The 27,323-nt window shown below is 45.1% G+C and overlaps 1 protein-coding gene across 1 annotated transcript in view; it reads right to left on the bottom strand.

Annotated features, from left to right (window-relative positions):
• Window positions 1–27,323, bottom strand: part of PRKCH (protein kinase C eta) — a 119,630-nt gene that overhangs the window by 6,241 nt on the left and 86,066 nt on the right. The window contains exons 11-12 of the mRNA XM_074869003.1: window positions 14,514–14,652; window positions 13,368–13,556 (exon numbers count right to left, since the gene is read on the bottom strand). Of these exons, the coding sequence (XP_074725104.1) occupies window positions 13,368–13,556; window positions 14,514–14,652 (328 nt within the window). The remainder of the gene's footprint in view (window positions 1–13,367; window positions 13,557–14,513; window positions 14,653–27,323) is intronic.

The following is a 27,323-nucleotide window of genomic DNA, read 5'->3' as shown; positions in this document are numbered from 1 at the left end:
GCCCCCTCTCATGCCGCCTCTCCTGTCTGACGGCACTCCTAGCAAAGCAAACAAAGAACTTGGGATTTCTGAGGAACTTAATTACAAGCTCAGCCTTCATCTCTGAAATTAGTAGCTGGAGCCCATACCCATGTCTCTGACCATATAAGAGAGACTTCTGCAGCAGGAGGGATAAAGCTGAGTGCCCAGAGCACACAGATGCTGCCCTCTGCACACAAGCAGGCTGTGCAGGGAAAAGGTTTTCAGAAGGGCAGCTAATCTTTCACCTGATCCCTTCAGCTGCATTCAGAAACAGCTGGAAAATGTCTTACAGTGTTGACTGTTCCTGGCATCCCCGGGAAGGCCAGCGTTTGGCTCCTGCTTCACAGATTGGATAGCCCTAAATGTCCTGCAAAGTACAACCCTCCAATACTTTTGCAGGTGATGAAAAAAGATGTTCAGCAGAAAGTTTTTCATGGTAAAATGTCATCTCCTAATGTTTATTGAGTATCTCTAATTTTGCATAATAATCCAGAACGCAGCATGAATCTCAACCTCTGGCACACAGAACTCAGTGAAGAAACACAGAGAAAAAAATTCAACAGCAACAAGGCAAACCAGAGATGTTCCTCAGCAAAAAGAAACATGTAATCACCCAAATCCAAGATGCCTCCCAAGCAAAACCAATAGCAAGACTATTCAATCTTAAACCTGAACCAAGCCATTAAGTTATTGCTCTGTGATCACATACAACCATGGGGAACGATCCCATTCCCAGTGTAAAGAGCCCCTTGGAAGCATCCACAGACTGGGTTTCTTTGGGCTACACCAGTTTGACAAACAGCAAACTTGAGCAAGGCTCTCACTGACCTCAACTAACCCTCTCAGCATCGTTGCAGCCAAAACCAGCAGCTGGAATGAGCCAAAAACATGACTTCACGAGATCATTTGAAAACATTTACTAAAAGAAAATGCAGCAAGCCATGACAAGAAATTAAAAGTTGGAGATTAGTCCATGAAGGGGCCATGAAGTTACAAGGAAAAAATGCAGACACAGCAGTGCCAACCATTAGGAAAAATGTGCGTCAGCCCTGGGAGCTCAGCCCACGAGCAGGTGAGGGAGAGCAGGGGACCTGCACCAGTCCTCCCCTTCACCCACTACATGGCTTGGACCATCCTGGGAAGGGCTCCAGGTCTCCCAGTCCACTGGGCAAGGCTGTACTGGACTTCTCTGGTGCTGCTCACATGCAGCGTTGCAACTTCTGTCTCAAGAGGCTGAGTTTACGAATCAGCCTAACGGCCTGGAAGTCGCTGAAGGGATGTTTGCACAAAACAGATGTTACCAAGCATTAATTTCCTTGAATTTACAAGTACCCTTTTCTCAGCACTGTAATTCCTGAGAGGTTTTACATAACTCATGTTTGTGCTATTTGCATCAGAATAACTAATTTCATAAGTAACATCACTGTGACTAGATTACGTAAAATTGCATCGTGTTCTAAGAAAACACAAGCCCAGACCCCTTCGCAGAAGTAATGCACTTCAGGAAGAGGAATACAACTTCCTCCTCAGCCATTTCCTTCACATCATCAGCTATCTGGACAAGGAAGAAATCATTATTTCTTGTATTAAAGAAAGTCTTAAGATGCACCAGCTCCCATCAGGACTCTGTTGCCTTGGGCAGGGTCCATTTACCTTGTTAGAGAAAGGCTGTGCCCCTGAGCAGGTCGTCTTTCAAATGCAAGCACATGGCAGAGATGGAGGCTCTCCTCCATCTTACAGGCAGGGAACAGAGACCCGGAGAAATTCATTGCTTTATTTTGCCAGGAACCCAACAGCAGCCTGTCACGGATACAACAGCAGACCCTCAGTCTCACCTCCCCTCCATCACACCACATGCCACAGAGGACACCTATTCAGGATTCTGTCAATGCAATAGTCAAGCCCAAACTGTTAAAGGAACGCAAGATTTCCCTGTTCATGGTACTAACATCTTCTGCCTGTTGGTGTTTCTCCCATGTTGCTACCAAAGTGAAAAGCAGCAGCAGCACAGGAGATTAATGCCCCACAGTCTCCCCTCTAGTAATGAGGGAGAGCAGGGAGATCAGGAGATACCCAACATGCTCATCTTCATTAAGATTCATGAGCTAAACTAACAGGGCAGAAATTAACTCAAAAGGAAATAAGATTTCTCAAAGATCTATTTGATCTCAGACAAAAGGGAATCGTTATATAAATAGAGCAATTACTCTAATTAAGGCTTCCCTCCATGAATCTCTCAACTGAATGCTGCAGTTGCTGAAAACAGTTTGGCCGCCTATTATGTAAGGCAAACAAACTCTCAGTCTGGGGTTTCATTAGCCTTCATCCACCCCTAAACAAAGGAGAAGAAAGATGGCTCTATGGCTCCGTCTGTTAATGTCTGTATTATTTTTAATGATTGGAAGCCAGGAGGGATTAGCATAGCAGAAAGACTTTTTTTTTTTTCTCCTCCTTTTTTTTTTTTTTTTAATAAAAATCTGCTCATTTTGAGCCAGTCTTGTCTTTTGCTCTCTCAGGCAAGGGTCCTATCATCCTCCATCACAGCACTGCCGGGGCGATGCTCACAAGCGTGCCTCCCTTCCCTGCACAAGAGCAATCCTGGGCTCAGACACACAAGTGGGTTACAGGGAGCGAGAGAGTCAGTGCAGTCCGATTTCACTAAATGGTGTCAGCTGAAGCTCCACGGCCCTTGGAGTAGGGTGGTCAGAGAGCTCTCCCACGGAAGTCCTGGTACTTAGGGCAGCTCAGCTGGTGCCCGGTAACTTAAACTGCAGCAATTCGGCTGTGGGTGTGAGCCAGGCACTTGGGAGCCGGAGTCCTACTGACCTTCAGTGAGGATGTGCTGCTGAGAATAGGACTTGGAGTCATTGCGGCGCTCTCGAATGCTACCTCTGTTTTACACTGGGGATTTACTCTGATTGCAGCCATTAGAGGCCACGTGGCATTTCAGCTTCTGGCCCTGCACACAGCAGGATCGATTGCTAAAAGCCCTGATTTGTACCAGTGCAATTCTTTGTGATGCTGAGCCAGAATGCGACCCATGTGTGTACAGGGTGCTTCCACCCCCGTGCTGGGGTCCTGGCTACAGAAAACTGTGAGCAGGTGAAATCCTTCAGTGCAGAGAAGGTCCAGTGAGTGCAATGCCAGGCTCAGAAGTACAAGACTGCCCTGAAAGCATTTTAAGGAGGGGGGGAGGAAGAGAGAGAGAGAGAGAGATCTCCATTATTTCCTTTTCCAGATAAAAAAAGGAATAGGAAGGGAAGTAAAAACCAGTCTTCAGCCCTGCTCCTAAAAGCCAGAAGACTGTAACAATAAGCATGACAGAAGTCACATGTTTAATGTGCCAGCCGCAGGCAAGAGGACCAAATGTCAGTGCAGTGGATATTAAGCAGACAAATTTGATCTCGCTTTCCCCTAGTGCAGAAATGGCTGCTTGATGCTGCCCAGTTAAAGCTCAAGGGAACAAGAAGGATTAACTGTAGTGCAAACAGTGCTGAGCAAGAGAGACTAGAAAGATAAACCAAGGTAGATGGAGCAACTCATGTGTGGGACAGACAAATCTGGCTCCAAATCTCCTGGTGGTGTAAACTGATGTAACTTTGCTGACTATCACCAGGAGAAAACTTGGCCCAAAATATGGGAATTAAATGTTATCTGAATAGCTACAGACTTCCTTGCTGTGCTGAAAACTACCTGTTTCCCTGCCTCTCCCCACTCATCAACAAATAACTCATCAACACTAATGTAGAATGAAAAGGCCACAAGTATCAAAAGCATATTGGCCCCTGATGATAGCTAGTGATTTTCGACACTTCTATATCTGGTACTCCTGTAATAAATAATAATAAGCAGAAATTAACTTTAGGCATTAGATATATGGAATATTTAACATAGGTTTTGGTCAAGATGTCACTCCAGAAATCTGTGTTTTCAGAACTGATGAGTCAACCCCAGTTCCCACGTGGGTCACCAGCTGCACAGGCTGCTCAGACAGTATCAAACTCTGGCTGCTGTTTTTAAATTACCCCAACTGGACAATAGGTACAACATGGGAATATTCAGGTCAATTACAAAATCAATACATCAATCAGAGTAACACAAACATGGAGGGAGAATGAGCATCACACTTATTAACAGACTGGGGGCATGATCCCACTTGTTTTAAGCAGTGGTAAAGTCTCCCTAGGGTTGCCTGGGAAGACAATTAATCCTTTTCTGATAGCCTTGTCAATAGGAACCAGGAATCTATTACACAACCGTGGGTGGCCTATTTACATAGGGTCAAGTACAAAGGGGACTAAAGTGGCCTAGACAAACCTGTAAAGGCCAATTAAGAAAAAAAGAGAAATCACAGGAAAATACTTCAAAGGAGCTTTTTTGTGGTCTTGGTTATATTTTGATTCTTTTAAATTTTAAAGTTCCTGAAAAGGCACAGCAGGTTAGAAAGTTCAAAGCTCGAAGGACGAGTAAGACCTGAATAGCTCGGACAGTTGGAGATTTGTTATCCCTGTAGTGGTGCTGAGACCTCCCAGTTAGATGGACCTTCCCCCTTCGCTGGGGGCTGCACAGCAAGAGCTGGTCCCATCATTCAGCAATCACTCCCATCTCCAGGTTGGACCCAGGTTCTCAAGGGAATCCTTGGGCCTTCCCCTAAGATTGGATTTGAATTGACTTCACCAAAAAGCCTTTGAGGGTCTATAATCGCACTGTTTAACTGTGGCAGAGCTGAGAAGGGAGCCCAGGCCACAAGTCCTAGGCTCGGCAACAGGAATTCCTTCTTCCTGAGCGCCCAGGAGCAAGCAGAAAAAGAAGAGGGGGAAGACAAAGTCAGCACAGTGAATGCTCCTTCACTTTTTTTCCCCATTCTTGGCAGGAAAGAGGAGGATGAGTCACACCTGACATTACAATAGGCTGGGTTAGGAGCTTTTGGTATGAAGCAAATCTAAGCCTGCACACTGCTGCAGACTTAAACAAGAAGCTAATTTCAGCCTATTGGAAAGGTAAAAGACCTAATGACTACTTCAAGATGAATTTGGCCTTGGCAAGCTATATAGAGATGGGTTTAGTTTTCTTTCACAGTGAATTATTCAGAAGCATGGGACTATTACTGTGGGGAAGAAGAGCACTTCAGAAAGGGGTGTGATCAATCAACAGAAGAGATTAAAATCACTGGGGAAAGCTGTTTGTTGTTTGAAAATTAGGAAGCAAAGAGTAAGAGACAGCATATTACAGAGATGGATATGCAAGCTCAGGCAAAAGAGGTAAGAAGGCAATCTGTGGTGGAGCACAGCCTTGTCACTTCACCACAGTGTGTGTTTATGGCAAAAATGGTCTAGACAAGAGATCATTTAAAACTGCAGAACTCTTCCCCAGCTGGGAAACGACAGGCTCCAGAGTCCTGCTTTTGCTGCAGAGGCTCCGGAGCCAACCAGGAAATGCAAGATGAAAGCATTTCTAAAACACAAAATCAAGAAAAAAAAACATTTGCACAGATCCGGCAGAGTTTCACAGAGAGATTCAAATATTGGCCTGACTCTGGCAGCCAAAGCTTAATCAAACTGTGCAAGAGGATTTACGGAGCCTGCCAACTCTGAAGAGATGCCAAAGAGAATAATTTGCTGGCACATTTGAAGGCATTTTTAATATCTGCCTTTGTTAGCAGGCTCCTCAGCTCTGAGGATAAAGCAGTGAACTCATCTAGTTCCCCCTTTGATTTCAGTGGGTCCACCATTGTGTTGTTCCTTTTCCTTTTAATCTTTGTCTAAAAAATACTCCCGGCATCTGGTTCATTCAGAAACAAGTTCATTCTGGCTGTTCCAGCACTGCATGTGAAACAGATTATCTGCCTTTTTCTGTCTGTTGGAAAGAAAGAACCTGGCCCACATCCGTAGGATGTAAGTGCAAAGGAGAGACATATGCCTTGTGCAGAGTGATGTAAAGGAAATGTAAGCAACCTTGCACCAGCAGCATATGGCTGCCTCTTTTCACACCTTGTAACTGTTCAGGAGAGAACTGGGGAGCACAAACATGGGGGTTTGGTCTAGCTCACACAGTGGCCAAACTGACCACCCAGGATGTAAGAAAAAAGGTGAGGTACAGAGGCAGCAGGAAGCACATATGCATTGTGCTTGGATGTGCCAAGCAAAACACAGGTATTTTGAGTCATGTGTTGCTTGCTGTAGCGTGCAGGGAGGATGCAGACACCTACCACAGTGTCTGAGCTGATGACAGCTAGTTCTGACCACCCAGTACCCAGAGGTGCTGGAACCAGAGCAAGTGCAGTGTATGACAAGAATAAACTTCTCCAAAGAACAGTTCAGAAGATCTCACCCTCTGTGCTGATATTCAGGGTGAACAGCGAGTAGGCAGCTTGGACCAGCCACATCTCTCCTGAACTTAGACATCCTTGCCAGCAGTCCAAAACCAGCCCTTTCCCCTCCACTCTTCTGTCACCGCAGACTGTTCACTTCAATTACGTTAAAAAAATCTGCCTCTAAGTCTTTCGGCTGTGAAAACCCTGGCCTCTGCCTTCTCTCCTCATGAATGGCATTTTCAAGTTGCTTACAGCAGTGCGGCCAGTCTGGTTCAGCACAGAGCACTCACCATCCAGAAAGCCTTTCTGAAAATAAGCCACAGCATACACAAAAGTGGTCCTCACCAAGGGCTTGGGCAATCATGGTGGCATCCCTTTAGGATAGGCAGTTTACTCCTCCCATAGCACAGCTCAGTGATCACTTTGCTTTCTCTCCTTCAGCTGGGCCCAGGTGAAGTGCCCTAGGGAAATTTCTTTTTTGTATTTCTCCAACCTTCTTTCATCTGACCCCGTTATGGTAAGTACATGCAGCACAGCCCGAGTCTCCAAGGGCTCTGCTGGAGCTGTTATCCTGCATCCAGCCAGACATGGGACATTAGTTCCTCAAACTTTCTTTGGAATGGCAAGAAATAACCACCTGAACCCTGTACTCCCCAGGGGTCCTGAATTTAACTCACACACACACACAAATATAATAATCAAATTTATCTCTCATTAGGAGCCGTCACTCAGGATTCCTGTGAAACGATGAGCTCATTTTCACTGGAAGGAGAGGCAGAGGAGGGTACACTTCTGATTTAGTTTTTCCTCATCTAGTATCACCTACAAATTTAGGGAAGAAGAAAACCCTAACATACACACACAACCGCTACCTGATTTATTTCTACATATGCATATGGATACAAAAAGCATTTCTACAATTCACTATCAGTGCCCTCTAACTTAACCTCTTGTTTTAAGGTAGAATTGGGCCACATTTTGAAACCATATCCACAGGCTTCCCCCCCATCAACTTAAGAGAAATTGCTGGTGGAGCAATACACTACTCATTATAGCGCCTTGTGGGGAAGTCTCTTGTGTCTGATGGTTACCTGAGTGACTGAGGGACCTAAGGCAGCCTCATATTCACTCTTCTGGGCAGCAAAGGAATGACAAACTTCTGTAGAAAGTTTTGAGTGGCTTTTTTAATTAACAACATGAAAATTGGCTGAGCTGTTGTGAAAGGGCTGCCATACCTCTCTCCTGCTGAAGATGAAGTCGCTGGTTGCCATCTGCACTGCAACATTCCTGCGCCCTTTTCTTGCTCTACAAAAAAACTAATGTGTGCTGCCTCCTAGCAAAGGGGGATAAATTACATGGCTGGTGAGCCCTCGGTACTGAATACTGCAGTGTGTGCTAGCTGTACAAACAACTAGCTGTACAACCAAAAAACCCTAAGGAACAAACTGAAAAACTCTAGTTTCTGGGTTTCAGTCTGTGACATGGGCTCACAGGAATGGGAGAAAAGGCTTTTCCTTTCTAGATCAGGGCTTTTTTGACTTCTTGATCAGGCTTCAAGGCTGTCTGGATGCAAAAGGGGTTGAATTTAAACTGTGGCACATTTAACCATTCTCCCTCTGGCTGCTCCCAAGAGCCATGCATGCTCCCTCCTGGCTGCTGGCAGAAGCTGGGGAGGAAATCCCAACTCCCTCACCTTGCACTCTAACAGTCAAAAATGAGTCCATAAAGCACAGGTCCTGCCGGCCCACAGAGCATCATTATTGCCGTGGCTGAGTCCGAAGCAGTAATTCCCAGACACAACAGCCCCTTGATGTTAACATGGCAGAGCAAAATGCATTTTAAAGCAAGTCTGCAAGAGCAAAGTCTAAAAGAGGATGGGGAAGTGGTGGTCTCTGTGTGTGTGTGTGTGTGTGTGTGTTAAGACTTCAGTGGTGTTAGCGGGTGCAGAGGTATCTGTAGGGGGGAAGTGAACTTAGTGACACGAAGCAGCAGAGCGTTCACTAAACCTTTTGAGAAAGCGTCACTTCCAGGCTATTGTTATCTAGAAAAAACAGATCAGCTTCAAGCTTTTCTTTTGCATCCTTGGCACTGTTTTGCCAAGGATGCAAATCATTTTTCTCTGAGATACGGGTCATGTTTACTCTCAGCTGAGCTCCCTCACCTTTCAATACCTCTAACTCTTTGCACTAATCCACTGGCATTTGGATTCCCTTGTGCTGTTCCACCTGCACTGGGCAGGAGTGCAGGCTGCTAAAACCAGAGCCAATTTCCTCTGCCCCTTACTGTTTTCTTGTCTCAAGTTTATTTTTCACATGAAAACCACTTGGAGGGGGACATAACCATTTTTGCCACCCCATCTCTTATCTCCAGTAATGGTTTCTTCAGAATGCATGTTTTTAACCAGCTGGAGGGAGAACAGGCTTTAGTCTCATTTGTGTCCCCAAAATACAAAGCTACAGGCAAGGCTGCCCAAGCCTCACTTTTGGAAGGAGCATTTCAGCCAGGCCAGAAGTGTTTCAGAGCTCACATTAAGACTGTAGGTTGGCACACAAATGCCAAGACATATCCTCAGCTTTAGCAGACTGAGCTGTGACTGGAGTTCAGAAATCCAGGGTGAAGCAGGCAGAGAAATTCTACCACTTTCCTGGGGAGATGCTGCTTTTTAGCCCCTTGCTGTTACCTGGCTCTGTGAGTGAAAACATCTAAACTGCAATTGCTCATCCAAGTTTCCAAGCCTTTGGGCCAACCATTGCTACTTCAGATCATCAGTCCATGGAGCGACTCAATAGGCTTAGCCCTTCTCTCCTCATCTGAAACCAGACTTGGAAAGGAAAATCCCTGCAGCTTTCCTTGTGAATTTTCTTCCCATTACACCATCGACTTTTGAGACCCGATTTTCACTATGTCCTTTCATTCTCTCCTCCCACTAAGCCTGACTGTGAGCAAGACAGCGTGACTGAATTGCATTTGAGAAAGTCATACATGAAGCGAGTGAAACATGCTGCCAAAATACCACCCCGCTTATGGGAAATGAGAGGATTGTATTTCATTTTGCAGTTCACTCAGCTGAATCCCAAAGCCTCTGGCTGCCTGGAAAGCCACCTTTTTTGCTAGTGACAATTTACAAATTCAGAACATTGACATGTTGTAACAAAGCGAACTCCAGCTGCACTCTCACCGTAAAAGATATGGTGTGGCAGTCTTTGCTCTCTGCCTGCTCGCAAAGTTTCTCTTTCACAGTCTCTTCATCATCAGACACTGCTGACTACTCTGTCAGCTGATGGCAAAGAGTATTTCAAAGCATTTCTTTTACAGACACAAACCCAATAGCTCCTTTGGCATAAACTCCTTGTGACTGCATTCAGGTAGGGCTATGGAGAAACCTTTTTTTGGGGAGGAATCAAAATCAAAGCAAAACTTACATTTAGAATGAGCTGAAGTGGTCTGAATCCATTCATCGGCAATTCTCCTTTTCTGCACTTTTTTTACTCCCACAAGCAAATACATGCTCAGTTTGACTTGCTCACACAAGCAGGGGAGACCTCAGTTTGAGTTCTCTCTGCCTGACTTGAACCATCAATACCTAAATTCCCCAGTGACACACTCAGATGGGGCAGGGTACACGAGTGAGATTTTCTACTTCCCTCCTCTGGGAATATCAACTCCAGCAAAATCCTGCTGATTTACACTGATTTAGCTCTGCCCTACTCTTTCCCCAGCTCTTAAGGGAAAATATCAAGGACAAAAAAAAAAAAACAACATTAAAAAGGGAAATGGATAAAAACTTCTTTTTCTAGAGCACAAACATTTCTGCTTTCAATACTAAACAAGGTCTCTGGACATTGAGATTGGTTTTGTTTTCCTTGATACCAGTGCTCAAAAACACGCCAGGAACACCCAGTGATCTAAATGAGGTCCTAAGGACATATTTTGGTTATTATCAGGAAATTGCAAAGATGAACAGGATGCAACCTTCAGAAAGCACGTGGTTTCTGATGGGAGGAAATTGGTGAAGCACAATTAAGGTAAATGAAAGCAAACCAAAATAACAGCATCCATGAAATGGGTCCTAAAATCTATTATCCTTGTTTACAATGAAGTTCTTCATGAAGGCAAACAGATCAAGTGCTTTCTAAACCTAGATATATCCATTTGTAGAGCATCTCTAAGCACCTACACCTAATTGCGTCTTCCTGGAAGAAGAATTTGATTTTCATTTCAGAACTTTTTACCACTCTTGACTAAGCGAATTCTCACTAGTCCTGTTCAAGGTTAGAGGCCAGAATTTTTAGTGAGGGGATAATCCAGTTATTAAGGCTATTAAGGCCTTAGCCTGCAATACAAGAGACCCCAGGTTTAATTCCCTGGTCTTCCATAGGCTTCCCATACCATGTAATTACTTATAATCATTTATGTCACTGCAGTAATTGAGTGGTCTGACTTTCCAGAGCTCTTAATATCATGGGTTAGAAAGCACGGTCATAGCTGTAAATCAGGGAGCTCGAGTTCACTTTTTCCTGGAGGTAAACACAACAGTGATTAGAAGATGGTCACACAGCAATAATGCTGTATCTAAGAGAAATAATATTAGTCTGTGAGAAAAAAAACTACACATTTAGCAGCTAGAAAATCTACTGTCCTCCTTCATAAAATAGTCACGAGGGGACAAAAAAAGCCAGGTTCACCACTCTGTGTTATAGTGACACCTAAGAATACTGACCAAACATTATCAGTACACTGTGAATATAATACCTCAGCAGTGATCACATTTGTTATCATTCTAAAGAAATCAAAACATGTGGGTTTTTTTCCATTTTAATCTAGAGCCCCAGACAATCTTATGACAGGATGTTTTCTTCCTGTTAAAACCAACATGTTCTGATGCCTCTAAAAACTCAGAATAAGAAAGGGAGAAGGAAATGAGGAGCTCTTCTAGTGAACAGCTCTTGATCCCAAAAGCAGCAGCTATGAAGCTGCAGAAATTCAGGCTGTAGCCTGTAAAATAAGATGCAAAAGTCACCTCCTGGTAGCGGCCACCCATGGAACAGAAACACCGAAGAACTGAAGGTCCAGTAAAAATTTCTGTTGCAACTTCCCACAAGTTATCACAAGGCTCCTTGTTAATGCCCCAAATTTCAACCTTTTTCTCAAAGCAGACACAGCATAGTGCTTCTCTTGAGCAACACGTGCATTTCAGAGAGGTAGTTTTGCTTCCATTTGGGTTTCACAGCACACAAGCAGAATGGCTGGAGAGGAGACCTTTTTTCAGGCAAGTAACCAGCAACTGCAAAGTTGTCTATGCAGTTCTGGAGACACTCAGCTGATCTTTATTTAAATTCTTAGCTCCCTCCTCAGTTCTGGCTCTCTTTCTCTAGTGCTTCTCATCATGCTGCTTGCCTGTTAATCACAGAAGGGACTCGCTGTCAAAAGTTGGGCTCTGAACATGGGCTAGAGCAGCCTGGGGTGACTGCATCTTGCCCTGGCTGTTTCCATGAGGTTCCTATCAGAATTAGGAAAATAAGCATTTCATCAAGAGGCTAAAACACAAATCATATTTTATTATACCCTGAAATTCCTGTTATGATAAGCATCTAACTACATTTTACCTCCATCTCATGCTTATGCAAGATACGTGCAACAAATCCACTCTGCTATTACTTGTCACTGCAGAAGAGGAATTGGCTCAGGCATTCAAGAGTCCCAATCCAACAACATGAACGCTGCTCCAGAAGCTGCAATGAGTCTGAACCTTTTTTTTTTTTTTTTTTTTAAATATACGTTGTAGGTTATTTCCAAAACCCAAGGGGGCCTTCAGCATGACAAACGATCACTCCTAAGCACAACCTATGACTTCAAAGGACAGCCCTTTGCCTCCTCAAGAAGTGGATTTGATTCTCAGTTGATTTCTGTGGAATTTATTAGATGCATTTTCAGATACAGAAAGGAGTTGCTCAGTTTATATATAACAGAAACCTTTCAGATTCTTGCTACTAAAGTTCTGATGAAAACAAACTCTCCTCTTTCCTTTACATGGTCCCATCATTCATTACCCCATTTCCTTGAGTCAGCACTCCACAAGTTACTATGAATTACTATCTTACCCAACTATTTCTTAGATCCCTCTATCACCTCAATAATTAGTAGTATCCAGTCTTAAATGCATCTTTGTTCACAGTGCTTTTGCAAGGAAAGGGAATACTCTCTCTCTCTCTCTCCAAAGTGTGCTTAGAGATATTAAGTGATTTGATCAGGGGCAGGAAGAAGTCAGCAGCAGGACAGCCAAGTTAGGTCTCCAGATTCACATGTTAACACCCTCGATATTTAATCACCTTTTGATTCATTACAGTAAAGCCAGGCAGTTCTAGTGCACTAGGCACTGTTTGTACACACACAGCCTGAAATCTTAAAAAGTTTCATTTCCATGTCACAGGCAAAGATGTGAGGCACGCGGATAAGATTGCTCCTAAGAAAATTCAGGAATACATGGTAGAACAAGGACTAAGTGTAGCCAGCAACAGCTCTCCCCAGCCTCATTTTTTTCCCCAAACACACAAAACTAAAAATCCTGTCTCTGTATGCAGGTAGACAGCAATTCCTGGGGGATGGCTGACATTACCAACAGTCACAATGAAGGATTATCACAAAGACTTCATTCCTTCACCACTCCAGTCTCATGGAATTCATATGGTCATTACTGATTAAATACTGTGTATACCTGCTGCTTCTGTTCTGGAAGATGACCATATGTTGCAAATTATTAAGTCAGCAGGGAAATGCCCAGACACACAGATATGCACACATCTTGCTTGCCAAGTTGGCTGCTGAACTGTATAAAGGACATAACTATACAAACACACCTAAGTGTGGCAGGATTTTTTTTTTTTTGTTTACCCTTCAATCCAAGATAAGAAAAGGGTCAGGGTCAGGGTAACTGTGATTTCTGAGCGGCCATACCTCAGCCCTGTTTTCTTTTGCTAGATTTAGACTGAAGAAAGCCAGGACAGAGACCATGCAAACAGCCAAAGAAACTCACTGCTTTGAGGATTGCCACTGCGTCCTGTTGGAGCCAAGTTGGATAGACAACTTCATCATTCAGAATGGCCTCGAAGAGGTCGTCCTCATTCTCTGCCTCAAAGGGCGCATGGCCACACAGCATCTCGTACAGCAGCACGCCCATGGCCCACCAGTCAACATCAGGGCCATACAGCATCTCCTGCAGGATCTGAAGGAGGGATGGGAAAGAAATATCAACCCTGAAGTTTCTTAAACTGAGCAGAGGAGGAAGAAGGGTTTGGAAACATTAATGCAGAAGTATTTGCTGTATCCTAACAGTGCTCTCTGCTAGGCTGGCTGGACGCCCCGGAACATACAGGTGATCTCAAACTGGGAACCCCCAGATCTGCACTAAGTTACATCAGATCCATTAAACAAGGGCTGAACTAGCTTGGCTGCTCACAGAGTCACCTGGGAAACAAGCCCTCAGAAATAATGCTAGGGCTAATCGAGAGGAAAAGGGGCATTTCAGCAAAACTGTCTGAGCCTCCGAAAAGGCAGAGCAGCCATGTGTGTGGGTTGACACCATTTTTTCCTTGCCTCTGGGAAGGAAATACTTACCCAGCTCCAATGGCAAGGCTTTCAGCTGGAGAGGGGAAGGAACACGAGTGTGTGAGAAAGGAACAGACACCAATCACAGACAAAAATTCAATTGTGTTGAAGAAGGATCTGAAACCCTGTCAGAACATCTGGCAACATCTGGAGGGCAGCTGTTCCTTAAAGAGGTGTTTAGTAATTTTGTAATGAGATTGGGGAATGACAGGGAAGGGGAGGAGGTAGAAAAAGGAACTGGGAAACAAGGGAGAATTCAATCTCCTTTCAAATCAAATTGGGTATTATCTGTATGTGCCTCTCAAGATTTTGCAGCTGTGCCTCCATTTTTCACCTCACATTTCTTAAAGAAAAACATAGATTTATCTTGGTGTTTACAGCAGCCTGAAGATTTACTCGTGCTTTGCTTGCACAAGGGACTGATAATACAAGCATGCACCTAGGAGGAAAGCTTGCACCCAGCAGTCAAAAATGGTGTAGCTAAAGACATCAGAGTACACTTGCTGTTCCAAAGCTAACGTATGTTTTTCATATTGTAATCAAGTTTTTCTGGCCAGAAAAAGGTTTCTTATACCTCTGGAGCAATGTAGTCTGGTGTACCACAGAAGGTAGCTGTGGTAATGCCATCATGAATGCCCTCTTTGCACATTCCAAAGTCTGCCAGCTTGCAGTGACCCTCGTAGTCCAGCAGCACGTTGTCCAGCTTCAAGTCCCTGTAACGAGAATCATTCACCAAGTCGCTACGTGCTTGGAGCACCCACAGCACAAACGGAGGCAGCATCCCAGGCCTCAGAAGCTTAACCTGTAAACTGGACAAGCCTCATCATCATAAAAAAATAAACAGAAGTCACACAGGAGGGGTTTTCTTTTGCTTCATCTCTTACAAAAGGGAGGGAGGAACAAACATCATTCTGCCGAACTGAACTGCGTTTAATATGGGCAGGTGCTATATAAGTTCGCCCACATGGCTTTCCAAACACACCACAAGCCTGGCTGGCAGAGCTCCTGCTCATTTAGCTCTGGGACTCACTGGAGCAGAGGTTGCCAGAGCTGTCAAATTGCGTAACGATGTTATGATGCAGCAAAATGTACCGCACGGGACATGTTCTGATTCAGCAAAGCGCCACGCTGGGAGCACACAGCAAGGAAGCAGGGAGGCATGCAAGGCCTCTGCAGAGGGGCAGCAGATCCCCTCTTCTCCTGAGGTGTTGGGGGTTAAGTCCTGGACTTCCCTGTATCAGGGCAAGCCTGACTGATAAACACCACCTGGAGCGTTATCCAAGCTGAGAAAAGAAACTCCCTGCCAACACCATGCCACACGGGCAGGGGGAATCTTTGGCCAGCATGGGATGCAGTCTTAAAGTCTTCCCAGATCTATCAATTCCAGCAGGACTGCACTAATGTAAGAAATTAGTGTCCCCCATAGTGCTCGTTGGGGTGGGGACGTCCTTGTCACTGTCACAAGAGACCTGCAGCCAAACAAGCTGCAGAAAGGCACATTTTCCAATACATCACCTCTAACAGCCTTGGAGCTCCTTGTCAAAAGCAGAGCTGCCAAAATGACAGAGCCCTAACAAAGCTTATCAGCTTGCCTGACCTTGAGATTGCTTGAGGGAATAGCCTGCAGCCAGAAGCGCCATCAGGAACATGACCAGAAAGCACGGGGTCATCTGCAGAATTAGGTAATGCCTTCCTAAAAATACAAACCAGCTTGTAGCACCTCTGCTTTTCAGCTGCCAGACAAGCTCTAGGCACCATCACAGATGGAGAAAAGGAGTTACGATGAGAGCTCTGTGCAGTACAAATAGGTCACAGTTCATTTTTTGAACGGGCTCAGGTATCAGTCCAAGCACTGCGCAGCGCCCTCATAGCAGCTCTGAGGCAGGGAATTGTTACCACTGCCTTTTTAGTGAGATGGAGGACACCTTAAAGGCCTAGACAAAGGCACTTTCAAAGTCATTCAGATGCCCCTTTAAGGATCAAATAACTACATACACTTGAGGGTCTCAGGGCCCCTTCATGGAATCCATGCTGGAACTTGATCCATTTTGCTCTCTGGTTGGACACCAGAAAGGGGGAGCAGCGGGGAGGGTGGTAACATAGGTGGTGGCACCTCCATATCAATATGAAAACCTATGGGTGAGATGAATCCAGCTTGATCCTGTTCATCCTCCATCTATAATCTTAAAGTGACTAAATCTTAAGGTGGTCAATTGCTCTGTTATGCATTGGCATTTCTACACCCCACACCACCACTGGAAGACTTTCTGGAGCTTGAGACAGCTCTCCCTCAAATTCACCGTTGCAGTGGAAAGATCAATGAGTCATTGTGCTGGACAATCAGAGCCACATCCTGTCCTAAAGAAGTAAGAAAAATTATTATTAGCCTCTTTTGAATGGATGGGAAAGTGAGGGGTAGAGGTTAAGAAATTTGCCTGTGTTCCCCAGAGTCAAGACAGATTCAACTTTCTGAATTCCAGCTCCAGATCTTAATCGCAAGATCATACATCCTCTCTCTTCAACTTTAACATGGCATGGCAACACAAGCCAACAAAAAGTCCTCTGCAATGATTCTGCCCTTCCCAGCAGGCCCACCAGCTGTCCGGTGGCCAGTGAAATCTGGATGCCGAGGACAGTGCCCAAGCCTGTCTCATGCTGCAGTGTTTACTCTGGGTGGGATGTTCAGCAGAAGACACTTATTTTTGCCCTTCTGAGAATTAAAAATGGCTGTTAAGGCATGTGGGCAAAGGCTCATCCTGGAAAGGCTTTAAGTGAGCACAGTGAGAGGTATTGTATGTGCTCGCCCATGACAGTACGCCTTCAGCAGCAGTTTACAGCCAAAGCTCCTGTTGCTCTTCCTTGTGGTTCCTGGCAGAGCAGGGAAGCCCTCCGAGAATGAAGGCAGGCCTTGTTTCCAGGAATCTGCAATGATGCGATTGAAATGCGCAGTTTATTCTTGGCTCGGTTTTAAATCCAGCAAACACCTTTTTGGTCCTGGGCAGGTCTGACTGTTGGGGGTGCCCCTAAAGGTGCAACTGGAAGGGGAATTTTGGTGAACTTGCTTGGAGATCCCCCTTGCAAACCTCCCCCCACTCCGCAAAACATCCGCCACGTCCAGGCACGCTTTGGGAATATCTCAAAATACACCTTCCTTATACCTGAGCCAGCAGAAACACACTGAGTGAGGCAGGTTACAGTCCCTCATGGAGAGCCAGAGGAGCAGAAGCAAGACACGGCTACGAGGCAGGGCCAGTTCTGCAGTGCACACCACCAGGCACTCTGCCAGTTCTCAGTCTCTGCCCCACAGGACATGCTGCAAAAGTCCCAAAATCCCAGCTAGCTGTATAACGCACCATGCTCACTATAGCACCAAGATGGCACGAGCTTCTGCAGGTGCAAGCGCACTCTGCGCTTGCTGCGTCCTCCCAGAGAGCATCTCTATAAGTAATTGCCATTGAATTTAAACTGTCTGTCTCTCTCTGAGTGAGTACAGTTTTAACCACACAGGCAAACCTCCAGCCCTTTGGCTTCTCTACATTGCACGCTAAACCCATTAAGAGTGTCTGTTGCCTCCTCCTGCAGTTGGGATACCAGCTTCTCCTGACTTCTTTCCAGTCACATGAAACCCAAAACTTGCATTTTTATTTTCGCATAACCTGAAACGTGACATTGATCTGGTCTCACTTGCTCAGGTGCTCTGGCTACGTGCAGATCATTTTAGAAGAGAACCTCCTGTGACCAAAGAAGACTTCTCAATGCTCTTAGCTTGGCAGGGCCATAGAAGATGGCCCCACACGTCTCTCTCAGAGCAGGTCATGTACGCTCAGCCATGCGGCTCCTTTGAAGCCTGCTCTCTCGAGCTGCACTGTAAGATAATTTTCTGGGAAAGTCATGATTTGGTCTCGTGCTTGAGCATTTGTCTCAAGCGATCCCAGCAGTCGTAAGCTCTGTACTCGCTGCTCAGTGTTGACAGGTCTCCCCACGCACCGTAACCTGTGAACCAGCACAGCCACATGAGAGGAAAAACACTGACAGGTTTCTGAGATTTACAAGGAGCTCTTCATTTTTGCAGCAAGGATTCCGGGAAGCTGATGAAACTGGAAGTCATCCAGCTCAGAGAGCCCAAATCTACCTCATTTCCTTAATACTTGCATTTTCCATTCAATATTTTTAGCAGTTCGATGAAGCAATAACAGCGGAGAGGTTTTCTGAGGGCTGCGTTTCTAAGGTCCGGCTGAGGTTCTGCCTTTCACTGGCAAACCTCCACTGGAAAACAGGCTTCATCTCGACTCAAAAAGGCAGCCTTTGTCCTTGCAGGCAGCTACAGCACATCGACTTAACGGCCTCAGTTTAGTCTAGACCCAGAAGAAATGACAAAATGAGCTGCTTCAGCGTCACTCGCTGGAAGAGGTATTCTTTACACATCTGCTGGTTGAGTTTAACATTCGTAAGAAAACCAAAATTACAATTGCAGATGATCCTGAAACATCCGTCAAATACAATTTCCCTGCACCAGGGAGTTTTGCCAGTGAATAGGCGTTACACACATACCTGCCACTCACTCTACTCCGATCATCTTACTCGTGATATAGAAACTATATTTGAAAGGATGAAGTTTTGGGTTTGTTTTTTTCCTGCTTTGGTTTTACCACCCTGTGCAGTAAGGATCTTCTTCACAGAAGCAGGGGTAGCAGAAACTGGTTTCCTGCCTCAGTTCCACCTCGGTTCAAGGTTCTCCCAGGTTTGGTAATCCCAAAGGTCCAGTTTAAAGCTCATGAAAGCCTTTTGTTCCCATCTCAATACAAATCATTTATTCATGAAAGATGTAGATACAGAACAGTGGGAGCTAGCCACAAACGTAGGTGTGACTAATGTAAAACCCCAGCCAAATGTTTTTAAAAAAACACACAATTAAAAATAAAATCCCCAAACCTGGAATTAGCTATATGAGTAATTTTGGCATATCTGAAAGGAAAACATTTTGCTTTTTCATGGCATGCAAGGCCATTTAGACACTCCTTGGAAACACCTTTGGGTGAGCAAACGTGCTTTCAAACCCCTTTTGCAAGCACGGAGTAGATTTTGATTTTTCTCCACCTCTTCTGCTGAAGTCATTTTACTTCACAGAAATACTGAAATCTCCATCACGATGGAGAAAAATGTGTTTCTATTGCCTGCTCTGGTAGTCAAAGCAATACACATTTCCAGCTCCTGTTCCAGTGAGATTGTAATTACTTTTTTGCAAAATGAAGCAACTTCAACAGAGGAGAACAGAAGACGTACAACCTGCGGGATAGCACAGTTGGTAAGATACTTACTGAAGAGGTAGGATTTTTCAAGTTGAAGGCCTTGCTCCAACTACAGTGGACAACAGATTTAAACCAGTATTCTGATTAAATAAGGAGGAGAACAGATGGAAATCTCAGTTTTATGTAAAGCCCTAATACTCATGTGAAGCTAATATCTTTTCCCATTTTCCTCTGCATTCATTAATAACACCCAAACCAAAATATTTTCTTTTATTTGAAACCAGCACTCTCAAGTTGCAAAAAAATACTGTTGCTTTAAAAAAGCTCTAGCAATTATTTTGGGCCCACAAAATCTGAAACCATTTCCTATCTTTCTTTCCACACCAAATTTTGGAGACTCAGTTACCAAACTCAAAGCAAATAATTATTTTCACAATTCCATTCCCAGCAGCTTTGGACTAGGGACCTCCACATTTTGTCCCCAAGATTTCATACAATTTTGGGAATTAAGGCCATTTCCAGTTCCTTGTGCCCTGGGTTGTGGAGAACTCACTTAAAAATTCCTTCACAGGAGATGCTGACATCTCCCACATTTTTCTACTAACAACCAAACATTATTTATTTTTATGGTCAAGTAAATTTTTATAACCAAAAACTCATATACTTACAGCATCAAGGAAGAGTCAAGCAAATTTCCTAAGCAGTGGTAAAGCTAAGTGTCAGCAGGCAGCAGCAAATATGGGCTAAAGAACACACCTGCAATATATTCTATCAGAGCTAAGACATAAAAACACAGGCTGAGCTGCTTAGTTACTACCACATCTTTAGGGTAGGGGGAAATATTGAAATCACAAATGAAAAAACAAGTTACTGGCCTTTGAAAAAGGGAACAACAAAACAGAGATCAGAAAAAGATCAAGCTGCACTGAGCTGGAGAAAAACAGTTTGAAATCCTGTGTTTTGCTGCCAAATAAAAGGACGAGCTGTTGCTCTCTTCCAGCCTCAGAGGTTTCCTCTAATTTGACTCCTGTCGTACTTTAAAGGGGAAAATCAGGATAGCTGGAGCTTACAGAGGACACTCTCTTGGGCGCAGAACCAAAGGTGAGACTCAGTGCTGTTACACGGCACATAACCAGCATGTAGGCACTTACTTACACCACCACTTGGGGCTGACATGCTGAGATGGAAAGCGCTGCTTTATGCACCCAAAGCTTCACAATGCAGCCCCTGAACCCGGTGGGATTTCGTCCATGCGCTCTGTCCATCCAGGCACTGCACGATGTAACACTGAAATACAGTGTAGGGACTGCAAAACATAACTTCAACTCCTTGTTTTCTTGAAAAACATTCTCCTAGGTAAAGAAAATGTTCCTTCTAGTCTCCAATCAACTTCTGAGGCGCAGACCCATTCAGACCACCAGTGTGCATGCAGACAGCCTGACTACAGCAGGTGTACTGCAACTTGCAGTGCAACATAATGGGACAGAAATGAAAGGAAGATCTCTCCAGGTATTTGTAGTTCAAAAATACCAGAAAGCAGGAATGAAACATAGCAAGGTGCCCTCCTCCACTGTCCCAACAACCAGAAGTTGTTTTCAAAATCTGACCACGCTTAAGTGTTTAGGGACTGTAAATACAGCCACAGCAGCTCCAGACTGAACTTCTGCATTTCTCAGAAACAAGGAAAAAGCAGAAATGTGACTTAATGATTCAAGAAACCAACTCAGACCTAGGATAAGTGGTACAGGCGAGTGAAACGCCACTGCAAATTAACACCCGTTGCTAGGCCATGTAACAGGAGACAGCCGCCTGTCCTTGCCAGCTGCTTTGTGCATCTGGGAGGCAGAGGAGGCTCGTGGGGAAGGTCGATCCTACAGGCATCTCAGTACCTGAGCAGTTCTTCAGCCAGGAGCCCAGCACCATTCCTGAGGATTTTATGGCCTCATCCCAAGGGCAGCACATCCTACAGACTCCGCAGAGAGCTGTGGAGGGGGAACGTGGCAGAATATAACAGAGCTTCATGGCTTTCCTCTGCTTCACACCTAGCCCACCCACACTGGCACACAGAGCACAAACCTTTTGAAATGTTCTGTGCCCATGTGCTAGGACAAAGGCATGATGGATTACAGTCACACAGCCTCCAAAGCAGGCTCCACCTCTCTTGCAGACACCAGGATGGTAGAGGGTGATACAATATGCACCCGTGTCCGGGGTCAGACACAAAGCCAGAACGTGTGGCTGAACTTTTCTGAAAACTCGTGTCACAGCACACAGACAAGGACTGCTCTGGAGGGCAAGGTGGATGTCTGAATTTGTGCAAAGCAGAGGGAGATCCTCACACCCACCTGCATCTGTGCTCTTCAGTATGTCCAAAGGCACTCTGTATCAGTCTTACGCACTCACAGGGATAAATCAGATTAAGCTTTAAAATACATTCTTGCTCTGTTGCTTGGTCTTCAGACTAAGCTCTGATTGGCAAGCACTTGTATCCAGAAGCGCTGTTATTACATTTTAAAGTCAAGCAGCCCTTCAAGCATAAGGACAAGTTTCTGCAAGCCATCTGCCCAGGTTAAGGCAGCACCATGGTTTTTTTGGTGGAGATGGGCTGGAACCCAGTGCTGCCGGCTCCCCATCTGCCTGACCCCTTCCTGCTGGCGGGGTCTCTCTGGAAGCCGGTTTCCCAGACCACATCAGAGCACTGGTTCCCTCCCAGCGCTCACCAGGCTGCTGCTCCAGAGACGAAGCAGTGCCCAAGGCGTTGACTTCTCTTACAGCAAAGGAGCTGGCATTACCCAGGATCCAAGACCTCTCTGATGGTTTGAAGTGCCAGCAGTCCCACCTACTCTCCCTCTGGGCCCTTCAGAAAAGCGTCTGTGGAAGCTAACACAATTACTGACATGATTTCATTGCTATTGAGATGAATGGGCATGATTCATCTTCCAGTTAAATTAGAGTGGTAGGCTAAAGTATATAGGCATAGAATAAAAAACCCCTCAGCATACCACAATAGATTATCACAAAGCTTCCATCATGTTAGTGGGTCTGAACCCAAGTGGTGCAGATCCAGTGGGACCCCACGGGTGCCCCGAGTCCCTTCAGGGTCAGGCACACCTATAAGCTTCCCCTTTATTACATGCACAGCAGCTGTAAGAGAGCTAATGATAGTTTCCAAAGGCAGCTTTACAAGGTCAGAAAGACACTCTTGTGAAATGGGGCAGCCGAGAGCTGGAGCCATTACTGCTGAAACACAGACGCGCTGGAGATTGCTACGTTGGAGTAATCCCAAAGATGGTGCAATCTATATATATTTATATGTCCACATTTGTGTGCGTACTTTTTTTTTTATATATACATATATATAATATATATATTATTTGCTGCTCTTTTATGTGGGACTCTAGTCAGGAAAGAGGAGTTACACTTGAGGTATTTCCCCGAATCCCAGAGCAAACGTCCTCCCATTTACTGCGGGAAGGGGAGAGGTGGACAGAAAAAGGCTTCGTGTCCAGCTCTTGATATGCATGCCACGCACTCCCTCTCCGGATGAGCCGCCAGCCTAGTCCTGTGATAGACTCCTCGGTCCCACTGGGCAGCGACACTGGAATTTGCTGGCCCTGAAACATCACTTGCTGAGTTGCTCCCAACAGAGCTCCTATTTTACCCTTGCCAGAAAAAGAGGGAAAGAGGAAAAAAAACCCCAAACCACAATGCTTCTTTCTGTGAGTCCCCTTGCCTGACATCTTGAGAAGAGGCGTACAACAGACTCGAGACCCAAATTCATGAACAAGAATCAGATGTGGATTTATGACTGATGGTGCCAAGAGAGGTTAAAAAGTATAACCCTGTTATGTCACCTTGAAAAAAAATAGACCAACATTGATTCAAAACCCAATACAGAAATTAAAACTAAATCAGGCTTGTGCCCACAGTACAACATGGTCTCAGTGCTTCAAGATGGAGTGAAAGAGTTACCCAAGGTTAACGATCACCAACTGCCCACAGCCCACCGTAGAGCTGTACGAAGGCCCTGTCCCAGATCCAAGCTGTGCTGGTAGGATCAGGGTTGGACTGTGTTGCTGAAAAGGCTCCTCTTTCCATCCGCACAGAGTGACATGTCCCCATTTCATCGCTGTGTGCCACTAAGCCTGCCCTGAGGGAATTAGACAGCAGCTCACACTAAAGCCACTCTCCTGTGCTCTCACTGCTGATCTCACAGCTGCCATGAAATCCACCTTCCCCACACTCAGAGTCTTAGGAAGAATGTTTCACTCCAGGAAATAACAAAGAAAAAAAAAAAATAAAGGTGGCCGTATCCATCACAATCATGTGTGCAGACTGCCTCTGGCAACAGCTTGGGCAGCAAACCAACCTGTGCTAGTATTAGTAATGCCACCAGGCCTTTGTGGGCAAGACACTCCTGCATTGAACCTGTATGTCTAGTCAGGCAGACTTCTCCATATTCATCTGATATAGATAAAATTCTCTACTCTGATCCTGATCCTGAATCCAGGGAAATCAGTGGAAAAAAGTCCTTTGAAGTTCCATCGATTTTGGAGTAGGCCTTTAGAAAAAAAAAAAAACAACCTTAACCTTATTAAGGCTCTGAATTACAGATCCAGATTTATAAAGCTAAGGCTATAGGTGCTAATCTCCTTTCTATAATAGAATGAACAAAGCTGAAGGCAGAAGTACGGTATTTTTAGAGGGATTTTTAAAGGTACTTTGCTTTGGCCTGTAAGATTTCAGCTGCCAAATTTACTATTAACTTTTGAAGGAGCAACACTGGGCCAGCACAGATGCTTTTGAAAATCTCACCATCTGCATTAAATTTTTATGCAAACAGCGAAAGAGAGTCTCCGTGCTAGTGACACATTGTGGGCACAAAGGACACAGGCACCCCAGTACGTTGCGGGGCAGGTACTGCCTAGCTCCCCTTGGAACAAAGTTTAAATACATTTCCTAGGAGATGCTGTCTTGAGAGTTGTTTCTTAAAAAAACCTGAGACCATCACTGATATCATTGATTCTCTTTTTTCTAAGACTCCAAAGAACCTGCGGGCAAACAAAGTGCTTTTCTGACTGCTCTGATCTCCCTGCTTTTCACCACAACAATCACTTAAATAGCAGCAGTGAAATCAGATGGAAGAGGTATTTGTAGGAGCCTAGCAAATGGGTCATTATCCCAAGATTTAGTTTCTCATTTCATGTGGATTACTGTTGCTATTCACTCATTACAGGTGATTCATCCAGGGTTGTGTGAAGCCCAAGTATCCTGGATAAGCAGGGCAGAGCCAGGTGAAACTCCTGGCTGGGCATGCTGAGCTTTCTGCAATCCCCCTCCCACTTCTGGGGACTCCTCCCAAGCTGCCTGCCTGCAGGAACCAGCGACACTGAGCTTTGTGCCAGGCCAACGGGGGCAGACTAGATCCCATATATCACCCCAAATGCCATACAGGCAGCAAACAGACCCCAAACTGCCCACAACCAGTGCTGTCCCCGCACCACATCAGGTACTTAACCCACAAGTCTCGTTGGTCAGAGCTCCCTCTCCAGCTAGCACAGGGAGACATGGGCTTTCCCAAGGCAGTTCAGACCCTCTCAAATTTGTCTCACCAGTTGTGAAGGCTACCTAAGTTCCCAAATTAGGTGCCTTAGCTGGTTGCCCAACTGCAAGCAAAACAGAAGTAACTTAGAGCAGAAGTCCATCAATGCTCAGCTGATATGGCTACCATGCACAAAAAGCTTCCAACTCCCCTGTTTCTGTAATATATAAAACAAATGAATCAGAAAACGAAAATAAGCACTGTCTCAACTGACCTCATCTAGAAAAAGGATAGAAATGTGATCTGAATGAGGGAAGTCTGTCTTTACACTGCTCACCTCTTGAGTTTTTAGCACATAGATCTGTCAAGTCCCTGCATGAGAGTCACTGCAACCCCAGTGGCACCTCCCCAGTGCCATAGGGCACATTGGCCTCTACAACGTGCGACCATGGAGGAGGATACCCAGTGGTACTCTGTGTCTGCGTCTTTGGGAATATGCCTCCTGGCATGACTTGGTTTTCTGTGGCACCACACTAAAAGATTGCTTTCCAAACCAAACATTATAGTCCTTCCCCTGATAAAACTAGCCAGTCCCTCAATTGGCAACTACAGTCACATCTTTGCAACATGAAGAACCAGTGCCCCTTTCCTTTCATCACCCAATATCAACTCCAGGGAAGGAACTGGGAAGTTTGTGTAAGAGAAGCACAAGGAGCATCTTCAGGACAGGAATGGGAATAATGACTAACACTAGCGTGCAGCAAGCTCCAGCTAAGATGGAAATTTGAGGGTGTTACCCATGAGTAGCATGTGCCTTTCAGTTGGCTGATTCAGAGTCAATTCAACGCTGTGACTCTGTGTGTTCACTCTTCTTTCCAGGACCAGGATGCCTTGCTTACTGCAAGGTACCTGGGACAACCGTTCTAATGGCAGCCTTTTTCAGGCCAACACCACAGACTACAAGACACTCAGATTTTACTATTTTAACTGGGGAAGATCTGAAGTTGTCAGGTCCCTCTTGCTTACACAGGCCTTGACTATATGCTTGAGTGTCTTCATCATAAATCCATTTCTGCAGGAAAAAGATACCACACATCCTCACTGAAACTTACTTCTAATCTAGGGAGACAAGAAACAGGCAAACCAGACAGAAATCTTTGCTGAGAGGTGTGATGGTACCAAACCAGATCAAAACTCAGGATTAAAGATTCTGCATTTAAACTTCCTGTGTTTACACAGGCCAGAATTGCACAACAACACACATTTTCTATCACAATAAAAAAGTTAGTCAACTTGAAGGCAAAACTCTTTGTCTGTGCTTGCTAAAGGTACGCTTAGGTGACATCTAAAGTGCATTGGTTTTTAGCTCATGTCCTCATCAAAGTTTAGCACACTCCACCTACAAGGCTGTATTTTTATTTTGTGGCAGGAAAGCAGTTCTTAATGTTATTGATGATTCCAGTGGGTTCAGTCAGCAAGCACTTCAAACTCATCTACACAGTCAAGTGCTGCTACTCTCAGACTGCTGTTTTCAGATACTCTCCCCATGAATAAATAATTGATTGATGACTAATGGAAGACCTTAGAGGGTCAGGGAGAGCAGAATGACTCTTTACTGCCCTGAGAAAAAGGAACGAAATGTGAATTATTTTAATATTAATATGCTGATGTGCATCACCCACAAAAGATACATTAAAGCTAGTGAATTCCTGGAACTGTTCTAGGTAGGCTACGCAGACAAGGAGCAATAGATGACCTGTGTCCTCTCTGCACTTTGGGGACACCATACAGATGTGGTTTACCTGTTGCCCATTTCTGTTTTCAAGTAGACTTCACAGCGCTTTACTATAAAATGGTTTGCAAACCTCTTCATGATTTCGCATGAGAAATGATTTCATGGTAGGGTTGTGAGAGCAGGGGACACTGCGTGGGGGATGGTGGTGTGGGTGCTGCAGCGTACTTCATGCTAGACTGTAACAGGAAATCAACCACACTGTGACATAGCAGCCACTTTCACATCAAGATTACATCCATGTGCATTGGGAATCAGCTTTTAAACACAGGGTTACTTTCACTTTCCACCCCACACGTCCCCGTGGTGACTTGGGAAGCACCACAGTGATATGAATGCAAACCCAACTTGCTTCCTTTCCAGCCAATTCCTTAATTTTGTAGCACTGGTTTTAAATCTCTGCACTTCTATCACTCATGCCTGTGTCTGTACACCCACCCCTGCTAGGAACTCAACCCTTTGGCATTTGGTCTGCTGCCCCCAGACCAAGCTCTCGCTGTCACATATGGCATCATTGGCAACCTTCACCATGGCTGGAATGACTCAAAACAGAAAACGCCCAACAAGAAGACAACCCTTATGAACAGCCTTTCCATTCCTCACAGCAACCAAAGCATGCTCCCAGAGCGGCTCTGCCCAGACACGGAGCGGGTGCAGCTGACACCCACTATGATGTTTGGATGCAGCAGGCTCTGCCTCAGAGCTAATCCAAGCTTCAGGGACCAGGCCGAAACTCCTTCCACTACGCATCCCCAGATGAGCCTGTATGGCTGATTTTTTCGCCGAGTGCTTCTCCACCCC

The sequence above is a fragment of the Strix uralensis genome, chromosome 4 (genome assembly GCF_047716275.1).
Source record: "Strix uralensis isolate ZFMK-TIS-50842 chromosome 4, bStrUra1, whole genome shotgun sequence".
In the NCBI taxonomy this organism is placed as follows: domain Eukaryota; kingdom Metazoa; phylum Chordata; class Aves; order Strigiformes; family Strigidae; genus Strix; species Strix uralensis.
This window is presented reverse-complemented; position numbering and strand designations above follow the sequence as displayed.